The 15894-nt window shown below is 37.3% G+C and overlaps 1 protein-coding gene across 2 annotated transcripts in view; it reads left to right on the top strand.

The window, feature by feature from the left end:
* LOC150087230 (kinesin-like protein KIF21A) overlaps positions 1-15894 on the top strand; it is a 779086-nt gene that overhangs the window by 355728 nt on the left and 407464 nt on the right. For both annotated transcript variants that reach the window (XM_090371900.1, XM_090371899.1), the window contains exon 14: positions 13425-13509. In XM_090371900.1, the coding sequence (XP_090228026.1) occupies positions 13425-13509 (85 nt within the window). The remainder of the gene's footprint in view (positions 1-13424; positions 13510-15894) is intronic.

Below are 15894 nucleotides of genomic sequence, written 5' to 3'. Positions count from 1 at the left end.
CATGCAGCAGAAACAGTGTCTATGAGAAAGCGAGTGGAGAGACTCCGTTAGAGATGAATCATTAATTAACCTAACTGCCCTTTCTGAATGGAATTAAGAAGCCTGAGAGAGGTTTTGGGGACACCACAACATATTTTGTGGGAACAATATTCCATTGCAGGGCGGATTTGCGATTTATACAGAGTGAGCAGCTGTTTGGAAGAAAAGTAACACCAAGAGCGAAAGAGAAAACCAAGTTTTTTAGATGCACAGGAAGCAATATTTATAATATACTTGTGCCAAGAGAGATTAGAAGTCAGGGTAATCCCCAAAAGAGATATATCATTTTGTCTAGAAATCGGAGTGTCACTAAAGATAAGCATGGGAGCAGAAGAATCCTTTTTGCGAGATATAAGACAAGATTGAGTTTTAGAAGGGTTGAAATCAACTAAGTTGTCTTTGCCCCACTGGAGAATTACCTGAAGATCGGCATTTAAGGAATTGGCAGCAGATTTTCGAGAACTTGAAGCTGATTGAGCTGGACAAGGTTTCTCAAAATTGAAAGTTGAATGCAATGTGCTATCATTGGCAAAACTATGGATAGGATTTCCAGTCAATGGAAGAAGGTCATTGATATACAAGAGGAAAAGAGTGGGGGAAAGAACTGAACCTTGGGGGACACCAGCATTAGTGGAGAAGTTAGAAGACATAGAGCCATCAACCATTACCCTCATTGAGGGATCAGAGAGAAAACTGGATAACCAATTACTAAAAACAGATGGCAATCCATAAGATGGAAGCTTGTTTAGAAGACCTTTATGCCAAACACGATCAAAAGCCTTTGAGATGTCAAGAGCAACTACTTGTGTTTCACCGAACCTTTCCATTGAATTAGTCCATAAATGGGTAACATAAGCCAGAATATCACCAGTGGATCGACACTGACGGAATCCATACTGGCGGTCGTTGATCAGACGGAAGGTTTCTAGGTAGTTTAAGAGTTGGCGGTTAATTGATTTGTCCCTTACTATAAAAGAGTAGAAGTAATTGCAATGGGACGATAATTGGATGGGAGGGATTTGTCACCCTTTTTAGGAACTGGCCGGATATGAGCAAATTTCCAAGCAGAAGGAAAAACACCTTTGGAATAAGAAAGTGAAAAAAGGCGGCAAAGAATAGGAGTAAGTTCAGGAGCACAGGTTTTGAGAACAAGTGGAGAAATACCATCAGGACCTGGAGCTTTCTTAGCATCAAGATTCATCAAAATCCTTCTGATATCCTTTTGACGGAAGACCACAGGAGGCATTGAATGGAACGTGTTAGGAATGGTGGGAGGTGTTTTAGCAAGATCATTAATACAAGAGCTTGAAGAAAAATGGGATGCTAGCAGGTCAGCTTTATCCTTGGCTGAAGTGACAACAGAACCATTTGGTTTGGACAGAGGTGGGAGCAGAGATGGGCAAAAGTTTGGGCCAATAGCTTTGGCAAGAGACCAGAATGCTCGGCTACCATTAGGGCAAGAAGCAAGTTTTCTACTCTTAGCCTCTTCAAACTCTAGTTTGGACTGAGTAATAACTGCTTTACAATTTTTGCGAGCTTTGGTGTAGGCAGAAAATGAAACTGAAGAATTAGAAACAAGCCAATTACGATATGCAACATTCTTCTCTTGGACAGCCTTGGCACATTTATTGGAAAACCAAGGTTTAGATAAAGGACGAGATTTTAAAGTGGAGTGTGGGATAAAGGATTCCATTCCTGCAAGAATAATTTCACTGACACTATCTGAGCAAACGTTGACATCAGGAGTTTTGAAACAGTAATCAGACCAAGGAAAAGAAGTCTCACAGGTCATCCCATTTTGCATTCTTGTAATGCCAAACAATATGAGGTTGGGAATAGCCATGAGATAAAGGTTCCATTGGAGAAGAGACAATCACCAAGTTGTGATCTGAAGTTCATAAAGGACCTCTCACTTCAACCTTGTACTTAGAAGGGTTGTTTGTGAGAAAAAGATCAAGCGTATTGGCTGTATGATTAGGATTGTCCAGTATTCTTGTAGGTAATTGAACAATCTGTGCTAGGTCATTAGTAATTGCAAAAGCCTCAGCATCTCGACCTGCTGGGTCGGTGTGACTAGAAAACGGAAGCCAGCTGGAGTTGTGAACGTTAAAATCACCAAGGAAAATTACCTCACTGTTAGGAAAGTTGGACTGGAGAAAGTCAAGTTGCAAAGAGAGGAAGTCAAAGAGCTCCAAGTGATTAGTGGAGTTGGGAGAATGGTAGAGACAACAGATGAATTTTACACAATGAGGTAGAGAGATTTTAAGCCAGAGAAGATCAAAGAGAGGAGATTCCAAATTGCCAAGTCTCTGACAGGGAATATCAGAATGGACATATGCACAAGTACCACCTTTGAGGCGAAAGACATCATAGAGCAAATAATTTGGACATCTAAGATGAGCAGTAGTTGAATCAACTGATAACTGAGATTGTCAGAAAAAGTACATGGGGTTTGGAAGACTGCAAGTGGAAATGGATATCGTTGAGATTGGAATTGAGACCATGTATATTTGTGAAATGAATTAGGAAGTCCTTGGGAGGTTTAGATCTTTTCGCAGATAAGCTTGCTCTATTATTTTGACAATTCATGGTGTATTCAATAGTAAAAAAAAGTGGGTGGGACATGCTGTATGAAGTAATGAAATTTTTGGATATGGCGTACATGTGGTAAGAATATACCCAGATCCTTGACATAACGTGGCCTCGACAATGCTCCCCGCATACACACTACTCGGACTCCCTCCAATCACTATCTGGCAGAGTAGAGGTAGCAAGATTATACACTAGCTGATCCGGAAGCCTCCTAGAGAGTTACCAATAGGTTCGGTCTGGTGTACTATCTAGCGGCGGGCCTGCGAACACCGTTTTAGAGCTGTACCCTCGAAATGTAAGGAATATTGGATCTCGCCACGACATTCATCATAACCTCAAAAATCATCAATCATACTGCATGATGGAAGAGATAGGGAAGGGTTGGCCGGAACTTAGCTCTAGAGACTAAACATGGGTTACACCACTTCAAGCCTCCAATAAGCAAAGTGGTGGTATTTCACCGGTTGATGAGAGTCATCTACCACCTAGTACTGCCTGGTAACATAGAGAGGCGGCGTTCCTCCATGTGGTGTGGGCGCCACACCTCAACCCCTGCTTACGTTGGTTCACACCTGGGTGGTCACCCACCATGTACTTGTGCATGAAGGTTATACCCAGGATTACTAACAGTCCCACCATCGTGAAGGTGCAAGCAGAGGATTTGGCTGTCATAGACCGTCCGGACTTCGCTGAAATTGGGTCCACTTGACTTGAGTGTCACCCGAATGTCAGTTCTATCAGTGTTTTAGACTTACAAACTCAATGATTATTTTGCCTCTGCATTCACACATGAGGAATTCTGTAGGAAAGTGGAGGACAGAAGCTTTAAACTTTAACAGGGCGAGCTAAATAATTTTGTAATAACCGCAAGCAAAGTGGAGAAGAAATTGAAAATAAACAAAAGAAAGGCACCTGGGGTGGATGGATCTATCCAGTTATATTAAAGGAGGTGGTGCAAAGGAAGTAAGCAAACCCTTCGCCATAATTATGAGAGCATCCTTGACTTGGGGGGGTCCCCATGGACTGGAGATGTGCAAATGTATCTCCAGTTCACAAAGGGGGATCGAGGGGGCTCACTAGTAATTACAGATCTGTTAGTTTAACTTCTGTTCCGTGGAAAACAATGGAGTTATTGGTTAAAGAAGCATCGCAGAATCATCTAGACAAGATTGCAGTAATAATTCAGACACGGCATTGGTTTGTCAAGGGGAAGTCTTGTCTGACCAATTTGATTGGATACTGAATGCAAAAAATAATTTTAATATCATATACTTGGATTTCAGGAATGCTTTCAGTACTGTTGCACATGGAAGTCTACTGTACAAATTGGAGCAGTAAGTCATTAAGGGCAAGTTGCTACAATGGATAGAAAGGTGGTTGAGTGGGAGACAACAGAGAGTGGTAATCAGTGGAAGCTGCTCTTCGTGGACTAATGCTATTAGTGGAGTCCCCCAAGGTTCGCTGTTAGGCCCATTGTTGTTGTTGTGTTCATATTTATGAAGGTATATCAGGTTTAATGTCCAAGTTTGCAAATGATACAAAGGTTGGCAGGGTTATTAATTACAGTAATGACAGTATGCTATTGCAGCAGGATCTAGAAAAGTTGGACAGATGTGCTGAGAAGTGGCAATTGAAGTTTAATATTGACAAATGCAAAGCACTGCATACAGGTAGAAGTAACCCCAGAGAAATGTACCAACTGTGTGGTACTACTCTCATGGTTGTAGAGAATGAAAAAGACCTGGGGGTAACTGTGCAGTCAGACATGAAGGTTTTTGAGAAGTACTGACAGGCTGCTAAAGCAGATCATGGGGTCTTGTCAGTGATATACAGGAATTTTTCTAGTAAGGAAAAGGAGGTTGATTATCCCTTTGTATAATGTAATAGGCATTCAGTGCCTTGAGTACTGCATACTGGTCTGGAGGTCTCATTTTAGGAAGGATGTAGAGTTAGTAAAACGAGTACAGAGAATAGCATTGCCATTCTCTGTTCTCATTCTCATGTGTGTCAGGCACCTTATCTGCATGAATGTTAAGCAAGGAGAAATAAGCCTCTCTTTCACTAAATCGAACTTGGGCAAATGTGATGTAATTTCTGGGTAGACAAAGCCATTTAGTATTAGTAGTAGAAGCATACGATGCAAGAAAGCAAGCTTATGCAGCATCAGCCAAAAAAAAACAAAAAACAAACCCTCCCATGTCACCCCTTCATTCGTTCCAAATGGCTGTCCAGCTCAGCCTTAAATTTATTTAGGCCATCAAATTCCACAACAAAAGATGGAAGTCTGTTCCACCAATCAAGGTGGAACAGACAACTTTTGTCTGTTCTGTTGAAATTCTGAAATTTGTCTTTAGCCAACCTTCTGGCTAAAGACAAATTTCTGCATATCTATTCTACAACTGTCTTTCCTCAATTTGAAACTGTGCTTCCTCAGGTTCTTAATCTGAGCAAGAGGAAGAATCCCATCAGCATTCAGATCACCCCGCAGGTGCCTACTCTCCAGGTGCTGCAATTTGCAGAACTTAAGCCTTTCTTGGTAAGAGCACCCCTTTGTTCCCCTCACCAATCTCATTGCCCTTCTTTGTACTCGTTCTAGCAACTCTACATCCTTCGTAAAATGAGGCCTCCAAACCTGTACACATTTCTCAATTATTGGCCTGACCATTGCCTTGTATAACTGGATAATCACCTCTCTGTCCCTTTTTAGCAAAATTCCTGTATGTATCATTGACAAGACTCCATGACCTGCCCTGGCAGCCTGTCTGCACTGCTCAGCGGACTTCATATTTGACTGCACAAATATGGTCTTTTTCACTTTCCACTTCCCTGAGTGTAGTACCACACAGTTGGGTCTATGGGTGCTACTCATATGCTGTACTTTGTATTTGTCAATGTTAAACTTCAGTTGCCACTTCTCAGCCCATTTGTCCTCTTATCTAGGTCCAGTGGGAGTAGCATACTGTCTTTTTCTCATTAACAACCCTGCCAACCTTTGTATCATCAGCAATCTTTGACGTTAAACCTGACATACCTTCATCAATATCATTGATAAATATACAAAACAACAATGGGCCCAACACCGAACCCTGGGGAACTCCACTAATAACATTTGTCCATGAAGAGCAGTATCCATTGATTATCACTCTCTCTGTCATTTCCCATTCAACCATCCACATATCTATTGTAGTAACTTACCCTTAATGCCATACATCTCCAATTTGTACAGCAGTCTTCCATGTGCAACAGTATTAAAAGCTTTCCTGAAATCCAAGTACAGCAATGCTGTGCATAGCACTGATAATTGGTACCGAAACTGTTTCATGTTATGTGAAACCGTGCTAATTGAGGTATAATTATAATGGGTTTTAATTGAATGCATGCCAGAGAAACAGTCTACAAAAAAATTATGATAAATCTATAAACAATTTGCACTTGATAGCCAATTAAAAGGATTTCAAATTTAAAAAAAATATCGCAAAATTTTTATTAATGAAAAGTTAACTTCATGAGAGATGAGAAAAAAGCTTTAAAAAAAGCCATTGTTTATTTAGGTATTTCACTAATGAAGTCTGGTGAAGCTGTCTTCTTTTTCTCGGCGTTCGTGTCTTTGTAGCATTGAATGCCGTCTTGTAAAATTTGCCGTATCTCGATGCTACGTTCAACATTCGGATCTCCATTCTTAATCGCCTTGCAAGCCATTTCAATCCCCCCCACCCCCACCCAAAATTTTCTCCAGTGTTTTTGTGGAAAATTGTTTTGGTGGCACTTCAGTGTTATCAACTTCAGAATTCATTTTACTCTTCTGCATATGCAGTTTGCTCGTCAATTTCAAGGAAAGTTTCATCATCTAAGTCATTTACATGTAAGTCAGTACAGTCACGTACATTGGAAGTGTCCAAAGTTTCGAATCCCAAGTCTTTTCCGACCTTCACAATGTCTTCGGAAATTATCTGAACTTGCGATTCAAAACTGGTGAAATCATTTACCAAATGGGGCAAAACATGCTGCCAAACAGAACTGCATGTTGTTGGCAGTGATTTCTAGTCAAGATGCAGATATATTTTCGATCGTAATTGAAGGGGTAAAAAATATATTTTGAAATGAAAATTTTGAAAAACTATCATGTCTCATCAGGAATGAATTAAGAATACTGAACACTGTTGCAAGTTGCAGCTGACTGCCTGAAGGGAGCTGAAGTACTATGTGCATGATAGACAATAGAGTTGGCACCGCAGCATATTTGTATAGTACCTGTCTAGGCTATTGAATGAGTTTTAATATGTAAAATAAATTTTTGACTTAAACTTAAACCGTGAAAACCGTGTTATAGTGAAACCGTGTTATATTGAAAACCGTGTTATAGTGAAACCTGTGCTGTTTGAAGCCGTGCTAAGCGAGATATTGCTGTATATGATATCAAAATTATTTTTGGCATTCGGTTCCTTTGTGACCACATCATAGTATCCAATCAAATTGGTCAGACAAGACCTCCCTTTAACAAACCCATGCTGTTAACTATTACTGCAGGCTTGTCTAGATGATCCAGCAATGCTTCTTTAACCAGTGATTCCATTATTTTTCCCAGAACACATGTTAAACTAACAGGTCTATAGTTACTTGTGTCACCTTTTGAACCCCCTTTGTGAATTGGTGATACATTTGCACACCTCCAGACCATTGGGAACTCCCACGAGTCCAAGGAAGATTTCATAATTATGGCTAGGGGTTTGCTTACTTCCTTTGCTGCCTCCTTTAATATAACTGGATAGATCCTGTCCACCCCAGGTGCCTTTTTTATGTTTAACTTCAAAAATTTCTCCTCCACTTTGCTCTCAGTTATTACAAAATCACTTTGTTCCTGTTAGAGTTTGATAAACATCTAGCACTCTCCTCATTGAATAAAACTTCATGTGTGAATGTAGATGCAAAATTCTCATTCAGTTTATCAGCTACCTGAGCATGATCATCAATAGTCAACCCATCTATGTTAAGTGGTCCAATCTGATTCATCCCTTTCTTTTTACAGTTTACATCAGTAAAGAACTCTTCGCATCCTTTGCCAAAGATTTCTCATAATTTGCCTTCGCCTGCCTGACTTCCTTTGTGACTTGATTACAGACTAGTTTATATCTGCCTTACTCTTCTGTGACCTGATACTTTTTATGCATCCCATACATTTTTCTTCTCTGCCACGAGCCTTATTAATCCATCTGTCATCCATTTAGGCCTAAACCTTGAAAAGTATTTCTGAGTTGGAATGAAAAGCCTAGTAGCCTCCAAAATTAAGTCCCTTGAGGCTTCCCCATTTAGAATTCACTGCTGGTAACATCATCATCAGTTGATCCCACTGTAGAATTTAAAAACTGCCTGAGACCCCTGTAGTCACTTTTTCAAAAGCAAAAGCCCTTCCCTTTAGCCTTTATGGTAGTTACATCATTAAGTAATTCCTACATCAGTACTTCCCACTTAAGTGATTCTGTCCAGCTATTACACACAAGTATCCCATAACATCAACATCGGGATATGCAGTGTGTGTCAGTAGTATATCTTTCACAGCTGGTGTCATTTTCAAACCGTAGATGATTGCACATATAGAATACAGAACAGAAATCATTTTTCATAAATCTCCTTTCAAACTCTTGATGTGAGTTCTTATGTAGATAGTAGTTGGTGTAAGGAAAAGGAGCTTGATCATTGAAACTCATCTGCTCCGCAATTGGAGAAATGTTCCGTTGTACACAATTAAGTCATTTTAGGTGCATCATTGTTAGATGGAGTGTCACTGCTAAATTCATCTCTTGATTTGCTTTGTCTTTTTCGCAATCTCTCGATAGTCTTTGTCATTGTTGCTCGCTCATTGTTACCTCTGTCTTTATTTTCTTAGGTTGGCTTGCATGATACTGTCGACAAAACCCTGCATTTGATTTTGCATTGTTGACATTCAGTCTCTTTCACTAAACAAAAGTTATTAATTTGAAAACATCTATAACAGCACCTAACAATGGAATGTAATGAAAATGTGGGTTGCAACAATACAAATACTTCCCCATTATACTTCACAGTCAGATACAGATACCTCACAATCATAGTATTCAACAAATGGTTACAATTAAATGTGTAATTAGGCTATTGGCTTGGATTTTGCTAACATCTTCCAAATATTGATTTAGTAGTGTAAGTAGCGCGTGTGAGCACAAAATGTTAACATTGTTCATAACTTTAGTTCTAGCTGTTTGATTTTAAAACGGTTCTAATTTTCGTCAAACATGTTTTCACCTAAAATATCTTTCATGCGTACAGGGTACGCACTCTTTTTTTTTTTTTTTTTTTTTTTGTTACCTTTTTAAACAGTAAATACATTAAATTTTATTAATAATATTACATATTAAGCGTTCAGAACATATCAATATACATGATTCTGTGAACACTAATTATAAGTACATTGTAAGTATGTGTTATAAGTTTATCCTCCTTTTATATTTGCAAAATCATTGTGTAGTTTATAAACTTTGGGCATTTATGTTAGGCATAAATGTAATGATCAAGCAAGAAATATGTAATGCTCATGCGGAATGCTGTTTACACTATTTTTATTTATTTTTTTTATTATATACACTATGATCCAAGAGTGTCTCTGAGCTTAAGTTTACCTCACTGGTTCCCTCCTGCTACTTGGTGCAGCCATGCATACACATGCAAATTACAAGTACTTATATTAATCCGTGATCTTCCAAATGGTTTCCCTCAAGCTTTAGTCCTTACAATTGAGTGTTTCTGTAACTTCAGATCCCACTGTCTCTGTAGTTTGGGGAATCATCTCTGTAGATTGGGGATTGGCAGCTTGTCAAAGGAGCATGCAGTGGTCCATGGGAAGTGCTTTTATCTCAGCTCATGCAAAATAACCATGGAAATTGGCAATGGTTTGCACTAAACTTCTATCAGTTTAATGAACCAATCAATTGATTGAAGTTTGCTATGGTCACATTTTTCTTCCTGGTAATGCACTTTGGTGCTTCATTTTTATGGATTGAGAGTTGGTATCTAACAAAAAAAAAAAAAAAAAAAAAAAAAAAGTGGGGTGGGGTGGGGGTTTCTGCCTCTGGCTAACTGGTGGGTTCTGTAATGGACTGGAACTGTTCCTGTCCATTTACAGTATATGCCATTAGCATTGAAATAGCATCCTCAGTGTAAGTTTGTTGCAGAATTTCCTCTTCCTTAGATTCCTCTCACTACTTGGTTGTAATTTGCCTACAAAGGACAAATCTGTGACTAGTTCTACTATTGGTAATCATTTGAATCCTTTTATTGCTTGAAAATTCATTATAAAGGAATACTTGTTTGAATGCAATAACAAAATATGGAACAGCAGGTTATCTGTGTTTGGCACCCTCATAACATATGTTGAATTTGGGTAACTATGCAGTTGACCTTGGAATATTCATCTTCATATTGTCAGCCTCAACTACTGTGGAGGCAACTTGTTCTAATCAACCATTCTCTGGCTAAAATAATTTTTTAGAATCTTGTCTAAAACTCTTTCCCTGTAATTTGAATTTATGGCCCCTAGTTCTGAAATTCTTTATAATGGTGAAAATTCTGCCTTTATTCATTTTACTAACATCTCTGAGCCTTATAAACTTCAGTCAGGTTGGTCCCTTGTAAGATGTCTGATTGCCAAGCTGTGTTGCCCACCTAATCATCAAAGTTTTTTTTCCTTATACAGTTGTCCTTCTGCTGATCTTACCATGTGAGTTGCCTGTCTTTGGATCCTTTCAAGAAGCCCAGTGTCTTATGGTGATAATATAAAGTTGATAGTTGGTATGTGCTACCTAATTATTTTGGGGAATATAACAATCTGTTTAGACAACAAGTTACCAGATTATGGGTGATTACCCCTTGTCAATTGGAATTTGTGGTCAAGTGTCACACTTTGTAGGAATTTTTTTTTTTTTTTTTTTTTTTGAACCATCTGGATGTGTTGCTTATTTTAAGGTATCAGAGAAAGTACACGAGGCCCAAATATCCTTGAATTGTTTCTTACTTAGGATCCATGTATTATTGAAGATTTGACATTGTAAGAATTATTAGGTATAACCACAATATTATAAAATGGGTAGTGTCCAAGGAAATTTTGGTGGTGAAAGGCAAAGGTTTCAGTTTTAAAGGTGAGAGAGTGGGCGGGGGGGAGAGTAGTTGGTTGATAATCTTCTTAGGCTCCTAACTGTGAGTAGTAATTTCTGATCACTGGATATGAATGCTCTTTGGAAAATATTTAAACAAATTATCCTGGAAGATATGAATATATCTGTTCCACTGGAAAAGCATAATAAGAGGAGGATGCCAAAATTGGTGTCAAGAGAGCTGACAGATCTTATACGGCTAAAGAAGAAAAGATGGGATAGTTACAGATTGTGTGAGAACACACATGAGAACTTGAAGCAGATGTTTAACAATACTACAGATTGAATAAGAAAAGTAAAAGGTGAATATGAAAAATCATTGTCAAAAAGATAAGAATGGGGATAAGGAGTTTTTCCTTATGTTTATGGGAAAATTAAGACTGTAAATCGTATAGGTCCTGTTAAATCATACACAGTCCAGACATCCCATTACATTAGAGAATGCATCAGGAGAGTGCATTATACCATTAGGATTATAACTGACATCATTACAAGACTCTGGAATAAGTCCTTTGGACTTGAGAAGTGCAGATGTTTTATCCAATCAAAGATGAAAATGAGTAACTCTAGGTCACTGACTTTGACTAGTGGATAAAGATAATGGAAATATCTTTATCCACTACTTCTGTAGTGGATAAAGATAATGGAACCAGTGAGCAAGAATGCAATGCAGAACCATCTTGATAAGAATGAAGACCTAAAGGGATCACAGCATGACTTTGGGAAAGAAATCTTGCCTGATAAACCTAATTAATTACTGTGAGGAAGTCATAAAACATTTACTATATATTCCAGCCTGTTAAGTCCCTCAGTTTTGATCTTAAATTCATCCTTATATTTACTGTATAATTGTCCCCCTCCACTTCTTGGTCATCTTTCATTGCAAAATAATTGCACATTGTCACTGCCTAGTTTTTAATCCAATTATTTTTGCTCTTTCTTTTTTAAAAGTTTACACTGTGACATTTTATTTTACTTTACAGTAAATTGTAAACAAAGCAATAAGTATGTACAGTAATTCCTTATGTAGCAGGTCATGAAGCTAAAGCTACTGGCGTAGATGACAAGTGACATCTCTTGTTGAAGCTGTGTATTGGGGCCATTGATTATGTAACTGAGCCATTGCCTTTTTTGTATGTACTGCTACCTAATTTCTATGTAGACAACACTCTGACATGGAAGTGAAATTGCTGTTATAAAGTGACAATTGTGCAAGTTCAATTTTTAAGAACTCAGAGTGAACCTGAAAACATAACATATGATGAATTCCATAACCTGTGTTCATTTGATGAAGCAGATAAACAAATCCTTTGATTTTAAAAGGTGAGAAACAATGTATAATTGTTAGCAATCTATTTACATAAAATTAATGCCAATAAACATGTGAATCATGTGAAACATGTGATTCACATCCTTTTTAGCTTTAAGCAATACCTTTAATTCAAGTTTAGGATTTTATGCTTAGTGTATAAGTCAACTTTAAAAAATCATCTAAAATTTTAATGCTTCAAAGGTTAACTTATATGTTGGAATATATAGTAGGTATTAGAAACAATTTTCATATTTCTTATCTAGATTATAGTAAAACTTTTTATTTGGTTTCACATAAGAGGATTTTGTACAGACAAGTGTGATGGGATTAATGGATGCATCCTCAAGTAGATCAGAAATGAAAAGGGACACAGGGTGGTTATTAATGGGAATTCTTCAGAGTGGATTAATGTAGTGAGTGGGATCCCTCAGTTGGGGACCTCACTTTTCTGATTTTTGCCAATACTGATGAGGGTATACAGGGAAAGTTGTTAAAGTTTGTTGATGATTTAAAGATAGGTAAGATGATTAACAATAAGGACTAGGCTATGCTCCTTCAGACTGACTTACTCATTACACATGTGATGTGAAAGATGGCAACCGAAGTTTAATCCTGTTAAAACTATGGTTTTTCATTTGTGGAAAAGAGATCTGGGGCTGATGCACAGATTATGGGACATGGAATTAAAAGTGATTCAGGATGAGAAATTTATTGGTTATGATACAACCCAATATGACAAGCCTTTCCCTACAGTGTAAGTAGCAACTGGGACAGCTCAGGTTATTACTATTAATGATTTGTGAGAGGAAAGAGGATGTTTTGACCCTTGGTAATGGACATTGACACCTTATATTTATGTATACATATCTTATTTATTACAATTTCCTTTTATAGTTTTTGCATACAAGATAAACTATGTAACTTGAATTGAATGAAGTTTTAAGTTAAGATACTAATTTTGAGATAATCCCAAATAAGAATTATGGTTGAAGCATTCTTTTACGAAGGGTAGCATTTGCAAATTTGTGCTAAGAACTTTTCTCGGTTAATGTATTGCATAGTCAGAGATATTTTCCCTTCCAAATATAAGTTTTGTGATTTCCTTATTAATTGTTCTTTCCAGTTGTCATTGTTTCAAATGGGGTAAAAAAAAAAAAAAAAAAATTTTTTTCTTTTGTCTAAATTGTGGTATGTATATTATTACCCTTTTATTGTTTTGATTTAATTCTTCAGTTCATTTGTAATTTTAAATATGTGACTTTCGTCTTTGTCTTGAAATTGCTTCCCATTTTATCCCCAAGTGGTGAAAGTTTATCAGTCAGTAAAGAAGAACTGAAACGTAACAATGAAGATAGAAAACAAGAAGGGGAAGCTGATGTATTGGAAGTAAGTATAGCAAAATGAATTCAGTACATAGTACAGTATATAATAGTACATTGATACCTACTAATGCATTTACTTAGTACAAAACTGTGCATATGTATATACACATTTGTACTAAGTAAACATTTTTATGGCACTTCCATTACTAGAGAATACAGTGTCTGTATTTGTAATTGTTGTAATTAGCCTATGTGTAAAGTGTTTATTATCTTCACAATGACCAGTAGCTGCCTGCCCATGTAATAACGAGTGATGAACATAATTGAGTGCCATAATCACAAGAATTGATTATGTCCAATAATTGAAATAATTGATTATATAAATTGGATGTGAAATTGACAAAGAAAAGTGAAGCAAAAAAATACAATGGATGGGTTCATTATGATATTATTAAAACTAATTGTTGCTATTGATTTTGTATTCAACTAATTTGCATATAATTGATTATGAAACCATAATACATTACCATAATTAGAAGAGGACTTAGAAGAAGACCATGAGAATAAGAAGTTGGAGAATGACTTCTGGGAGGGCTTACTGGTGGAACATTGTTGAGAAGGCTAAGACCCACCCTGGGTTATAACGCCAGAAGAAGAATACATTATTGTAGATTGCTGTTTTAGATTTCTTAATTGTGTGTATATTCAGTGGTTTTGATTATTGAAACGATCAGTTATTAATCATTCAGTTATGTCCATCCCTAGTATAATAAATTGACTTCTTTTGGAAGAATTTCCATAATATATATATAATTTGTCTTTTTCAATTTCATTAAAATTGCATCATTAGAAATCTTGAAGTTGCTTCTTTTTTCATACATATGAAAATTTCACCATAGGTGACTATTGATATACTGTATACAGCATTGGCCAAAAAATAAAGCCTGCATTCTGTCCATCCTTTCTACAAATTAATTTTTTTAAGAACACCCCAAACACTAACAGGTATTACTACCTGTGGTAAGTAGTACTGTGCATGAGTCGAAGATTGAGAAGATGACAGAAGATACTTGATGATTTTAGACTTGAATTTCTGTAGATTATAATTTTCAGACAATGTATAGAGGGAGGTTGTTCCAGAAAAATGCAGGTTGAAGGAATAAATGAGGAAGAAGAAGGTTTGGTTTGGTGCATTTGAAGTTGGACAATAAAGGGATGCCAACTGGTTGCAGCACATGTTTAGACTGATTTGGAAGAGAGAAGGGGAATTATAGAAGTCAATTCAAAAGAAGAGTGCTCGTGGAAGTATCTGTAGAAAAGACATGCAGAAGAAACAGAGTGGAGAGACTTTGTTAACCGAATGGAGCCTAGAAGCCTGAGAGGTTTTTGAGGATATGTTCCCAGATGTGGGAACATTATTCCATGATAAGGTGTATTTGAGATTTGCACAAAATGAGTAGCTGTTTAGAAGAAAAGTAACACAGAGTGAAAGAGAGCATCTAGAAATAAAGAAAATTACCTCGCTGTTGGGAGAGATGGATTGGAGAAATTCAATTCTCAAAAAATGGAAATCAGAGTTACAAATGATTAGTGGAGTTGGGAAAACGATAGAGGCAACAGATGAACTTGACAGAATGTGTTGGAGAGATTTTAAGCTAGAGAAGATTGAAAAGAGGAGATTCCAAATAAGCAAGTCTCTGATAGGGAATATCAGACTAAAGTACCACCTTTGAATGAAAGGAATAGTACAGCGAACATTGTAATGGACATCATTGAGATTGGAATTGAGGTCACGTATATTTTGAAATGAACAAGGAAGTGTTTGGGAGGTTTAAATCTTTTCATAGTTAAGTTTTTTTTTGTTTTTTTTTTTTCTCTTAATTTGAATATCTGTGATGTATTCAGTAGTAATGAAATGGTATGGAGGAGGAGGATGTTCTGCATGAAGCTTACATGCATCTACATAACATGGCCTCGTTCATTCTAACTATCCAGACTCCCTCTGTTCACTGTCTGGCAGAGTAAAGGCAGTCAGATTATTTGTACTAGCTGATCTGGGTGCCTCCTAGAGAGTTACCATTCGGTTTGCTCCGGTGGTCTATATACAACCTGGTCTGTGAATACCGTTTCAGCACTGTATCCTTGAAATGTAAGAAAGATTGGTTCTCACCATGATGCCCATCCTAACTTCAAAAAACATCAATCATACTGCATGGTGGAAGAGATGGTGAGTTACCAGAGATTTGCCCCAGAGACTAAATATGGGTTTCACCATGTGAGCCTCTAATAAGCAAAGTGGTGATATTGCACTAGTTGGTGAGAGTCATCTACCACCTATTATTGCCTGGTAACTAACACAGAGGGGTGGCATTCCTCTGTGTGGTTTGGATGCCTCACCTTGACCCCTGCTTACATTGGTTCACACCTGTGTGGTCACCTCCAGTATACT

Source organism: Mastigoproctus giganteus, chromosome 4 (genome assembly GCF_048544385.1).
Source record: "Mastigoproctus giganteus isolate SK-2022 chromosome 4, ASM4854438v1, whole genome shotgun sequence".
Lineage (NCBI taxonomy): Eukaryota > Metazoa > Arthropoda > Arachnida > Uropygi > Thelyphonidae > Mastigoproctus > Mastigoproctus giganteus.
The sequence above is the reverse complement of the archived record's forward strand: the minus strand, read 5'-3'. Positions and strand labels throughout refer to the sequence as shown.